At 39.2% G+C, this 4,775-nt stretch overlaps 1 protein-coding gene across 1 annotated transcript in view; it reads right to left on the bottom strand.

The window, feature by feature from the left end:
• Positions 1–1,122: 1,122 nt before the first annotated feature.
• Positions 1,123–4,775, bottom strand: part of LOC144630855 (puromycin-sensitive aminopeptidase-like protein) — a 12,953-nt gene continuing 9,300 nt past the window's right edge. The window contains exon 12 of the mRNA XM_078489208.1: positions 1,123–1,273. Within this exon, the coding sequence (XP_078345334.1) occupies positions 1,123–1,273 (151 nt within the window). The remainder of the gene's footprint in view (positions 1,274–4,775) is intronic.

The raw sequence follows: 4,775 nt of genomic DNA, 5'->3' as shown, positions 1-4,775 counted from the left end.
GCTCTCTAAAATGGTTGGTGAACCCTACTTTTTTCGGGATTTATCGCCTTTTCTGATAAATCTCTACCGATTGTCAAAAAATGAGCCAAATTTGAATGTTAAAGGTTTATTGTTTTCATTTTCGCTTCCCGCGCGCGATCGAATCAATCACATTTTGCTGTTTTACAAATGTAATTGTTAAAGACAAGCTTTACCTTAATATAAGGGACTTTACAAGTGAAATGAATTTGTTAAATGGACCCACTCAAAAATGAGAGAAGTTTTCATTCAGCAAATGCCGCCATGTTCACTGGCCTGGATGGCAAACGTGGCATGGCTTAGTAGCCAAACCTTTAGATGCTATATTCACCGCCTAGCGCGGTGAATATGGCGCCATAGTCCGACCTTCTCGACCAATCAGAATTAAATTCACCTCTGCAAATTATACTAAATAATGATATTATTTGCGAGTGACAGACAAATGGAAGTGGACAGGGTGCTGGAGACCGGAAGAATGAGAGCTGGAGTTTAGAGAAGAGAAGGGGGAAGAAGGATTCTCAAAGCGGCCGGAACCGGGAGAAATTGAGAAAAATTTCTCAACTTTGCGTAATATTTGGCAATAGAAATGACGGAGTGGGAACCGGCCGCAAGTGAAGTTCCCCCTTACCCAATTCGAAACAGGATTGAGGCCTAGCGCATGCATGTTGCTACCCAAAAAGAAAGTCATTTTTAAAAGTCCAATGAAAACAGTTACTAACAATAAACTGATATACTTACCAGTCATTTGGTGTTCAAGCTCCACAGGATCACTTTCTTGAGAATCCCTTGCATGTGGTAACGCCGGAGGCATCTCCACAGCATCGCGTTCTTGAGAATCCCTTGATGGTATCCCCGGAGGCATCTCCACAGCATCGAGTTCTTGAGAATCCCTTGCATGCGGTAACGCCGGAGGCATCTCCACAGCATCGAGTTCTTGAGAATCCCTTGCATGCGGTAACGCCGGAGGCATCTCCACAGCATCGAGTTCTTGAGAATCCCTTGATGGTAACGCCGGCGGCATCTCCACAGCATCGCGTTCTTGAGAATCCCTTTTGATGGTATCCCCGGAGGCATCTCCACAGCATCGAGTTCTTGAGAATCCCTTCAATGCGGTAACGCCGGAGGCATCTCCACAGCGCGTTCTTGAGGATCCCTTTCAAGCATCTTCACAGGATCACGATATGGATGATGCAACACAGCATCAGCAAGATCCTTGGCACGATCCTCGACAGCATCGCGTTCTCGAGGATCCCGGCTCGGAGTAGGTCAAGGAAATGACATCGCCAGGCCCAAAGTTATGAAGAGGACAACAAGGCACTTCATATTCCTTCAAAAATACAGAACAGAAATTCGAAATCAGCAGACTGTCAATGTTAAAAACATACGCTGAGGGAAATAAATAGAAAATCCGAACACTAGCGCTGACACAAAATAATTTGAAATGAAGTGAAGGAAAATAAATGACTTTTTGACAGAGAATCACCAGTTGATTCTTGACTTTTCATGACCGTTGATAAGGGGTAATGTAGTTAATTCGTGCAATGCAATAATTAAGGGAGCGTGAAAACACAAGAATTACAAAGGCTGGGATATTTTTAAGACCCATTACAGAATGATGACCATTTACACCAGAAGAAACAGACCGCAGTTCTAACCCACATTCACCAGAGGAAATGAAAATTAACATTTTTGAGAGAGACATACGTACAAAAGTTATGCTAACCGTGTGGTCAGTTCGGTCAATTTTGAAACATAACAATACGTCTTTTTAATCCTTTGTTGATATAAAATTAGTGTAATGGAACACAACGATTCACAATTACGCCTCAGCAGTTGGCGGTGTAGACGGTCGAATGCTCCACAGGTTAAGGCTTCAAAGAGTGTCAAACGCGTCTTATATTTAACTAAACAAACAAACTTATATTAGCTCTATCGGCCTGTACCAATCCAATCAACTAGTACAAAGCAGAAGAAGGCGGCTAAAGTTGAGCAATGTGTTGATTCATTTCGGGCGTCGACACTTTCGTAGCCAACAATCGACAGGAATTTAGAAAATGTCTTACAAAAATATACTTCTGACTTGTCAATGCTTATACAATGCTCCTAACGTTGCATTTCCATACCTTAGTTTTCCAGCCAAGTTTTCCAAAGTTTAAAGAGATGTTCGCTCTTCCGGTATCGCAAGGCAAGAGTGGTCAAACGCTCTCACCTTTGCCTTTTCAAGAGATTTTCCACATGGTTTCTCCCACCGGTGGCCACTAATTTTTGGCCAAGTTTAACCAATAAGGGACGGACCATTATTTTTTTGGAGGGGGGATGAAAAATATTGAAAAAAATTGTTTGCAGGGCCTGGAAAGACAAAATAAATTGTTTGCAAAAACGATATGTATAACAAAAAATAGCAAGAATTTCGAAAAAAATGTTTGCAGAGGTGCATAAACTAAAAAAAAAGGTGGCAGAGGAAAATTTTCATCCCCCCCATCTCCAAGAAAATAATGCATGGTCCGTCCCTAAGAAGACTAGTTATCTCAACATGTCGATCTTATCTATCAATATGACGCATTTTACACCTAACTATAAGTACTGTTCTTTGCATGGGTGCTTAGAGGCCATTGTTCTCTTGGTAACAGGCCAATATACGTCTGTGTAAGAGGTCTAGATCACGCAAAGTATACACCTGCTATTGCGTTCAAAAGCTGGACTTACTCTTTATATTATAAATTTTACTGTCATCACTTAACTGGAAACTCGGGTGTGGAAGAGGAATTATCGGAACTGACTTATTCATTATTCCTTCACATTTTTCACGACTTATTCATTATTCATTTTCAGACTTTTCTTATTATTCTCCATTGCCTAAATTAAGTGACCGTTCATTTGTATGGGATGGGGATGGAATTGATCGACAGTGCCTGAAAAATGCATTTGCCCTCCTTCGTCATCAGATATTTTGACCCTGCCCCCCTTCGTAATCTTAATTTTTTATATGACCCCCCTTCCCCCACAAAATGACAACGTATCAAGCTAAATTTCGAATATCAGACAAAATTGCAGTTTAAAGTGATAGCAAAAATAGAGGGTCTAAATGGGGGTACCTCGATACCACTAAACACTTAATGTTTTGGCTCTGTAACACGAAACAGTAAAATTTTAGGCATTTAAACATTAACAGTAAAAAATTGACTGTATCACTAAATTTTCTCCAAAAACAAAAAAAGCGGTTCCAAAAAGGCCGTTATTTTGTTTAGTATATTAAGAAATTTTTGGCCATTTTCCGAAGATTTCCGATCAGTTCGGAAGATTTCCAAAGACTACCGAATATTCCCGAGGACTACCGAAGATTTTTAAAGAATACTGAAGATGTCCTGAGACTACTGAAGATGTCCGAAGACTACCGAAGATTTCCAAGCTGAAATCCGAAAATTTTCTCTGAGTTCCTGAGTGACTTTATCCGATTTTTGAAGAGCAAATAAGGATTTACAATGCTAAAAGTTTTCATGAAAAAACCTCCAAATACAGTATTTTCTCCAAAAACAGTAAACATTAAAAAAGTTGGCCAATGTAACAGCAAACACTAAAAATCATGGGTAAATAACACTAAACCCCATTCAGTAGTGTATTGATTGTTACTGTGTCGATAACTGTGGGTCAGCTTTAATTGTTTGCAACTAAATAGTTAGTGGGATGGACTTGATGCTGTTTGATATATAACATAGTAGGGGGGATCCGGGGGCATGCTCCCCCGGGAAAATTTTCATTTTTTTTTTTTACCCCAGAAACGCTATTTTAGGCATTCTGGTAGAAGTTTTGCACTATTTTAGATGCCCATCATACAACACTTAAATGTAATTTTTTTTAATGTTCCACCCTCTCTTTGGCCTGAAGATAAGACGATAATGTTTGAGCACGGTAAATAACCACTATTCATTATTCCTTTACTGGAAATGACTTATTCATTATTCCAAGCATTGAACCTTAAATATTCCTTATTCATTTTCTGTTTTAGCCCTTCATTCATTATTCATTATTCCCCTTCCACACCCGATGGAAACACTATTGAATTTCATCAAATTAAATATCATTTTGGTGTCATAAACACGATATTTCAGTATCGGTGAATTTTCATAAAACCACTGAACAATAATTAACTTGTTTTGAAGTCATGCTTCGCGAGTCATACCTAACAAAGCAATAATTAACTTTTAAAATTCATGCTGCTCTTTAAAGAAAGCAAGTCAATCGATGAAGCCTGATTTTGACCATGATATTTATAAAACCTCATCTCTGTGACCGGGTTAAGTTGTGCAGGTCCACAGAATGCATAATTAGTTATCAAACTTCGCTATCTTCAAAGGAACCAGTCGATCGAGAAGACGAATCGCCCGAGGTATTCTTTAACCCAGTGATCCAAACCAATAGGAAACTGTGATGGGTACTCAAGCTAGTCATTATAGCAGTTTTAATTGCTAAATATTTTTAAGTGCTTTTACACAGTATGAGATGGTTGTTTTTCTTTCAAAAGAACTAGAATGCATATTTCTAACTCGTGTAAATTAGTACACACAAGTTGTTCCCTGCACTAAGCAGGCCCAGCCTGCCTGAAAACTGCAAAAACGTTGATACCAAATACCTAAAATTAATACCTTAAAGCTATGTCCGATAACAAAGGCTGGTGAAACTAAGGGGCGGACCATTATTTGTTTGGAGGAGAGGGATCCAATTTTCTTCAAGACAAGCAGTTTTTTATGTGTCGTTGT

The sequence above is a fragment of the Oculina patagonica genome, chromosome 11 (genome assembly GCF_052425735.1).
Source record: "Oculina patagonica isolate OP01 chromosome 11, crgOcupat, whole genome shotgun sequence".
Taxonomy (NCBI): Eukaryota; Metazoa; Cnidaria; class Anthozoa; order Scleractinia; family Oculinidae; genus Oculina; species Oculina patagonica.
Note: the sequence above shows the minus strand (reverse complement) of the source record. Positions and strands in the feature narration are given on the sequence as shown.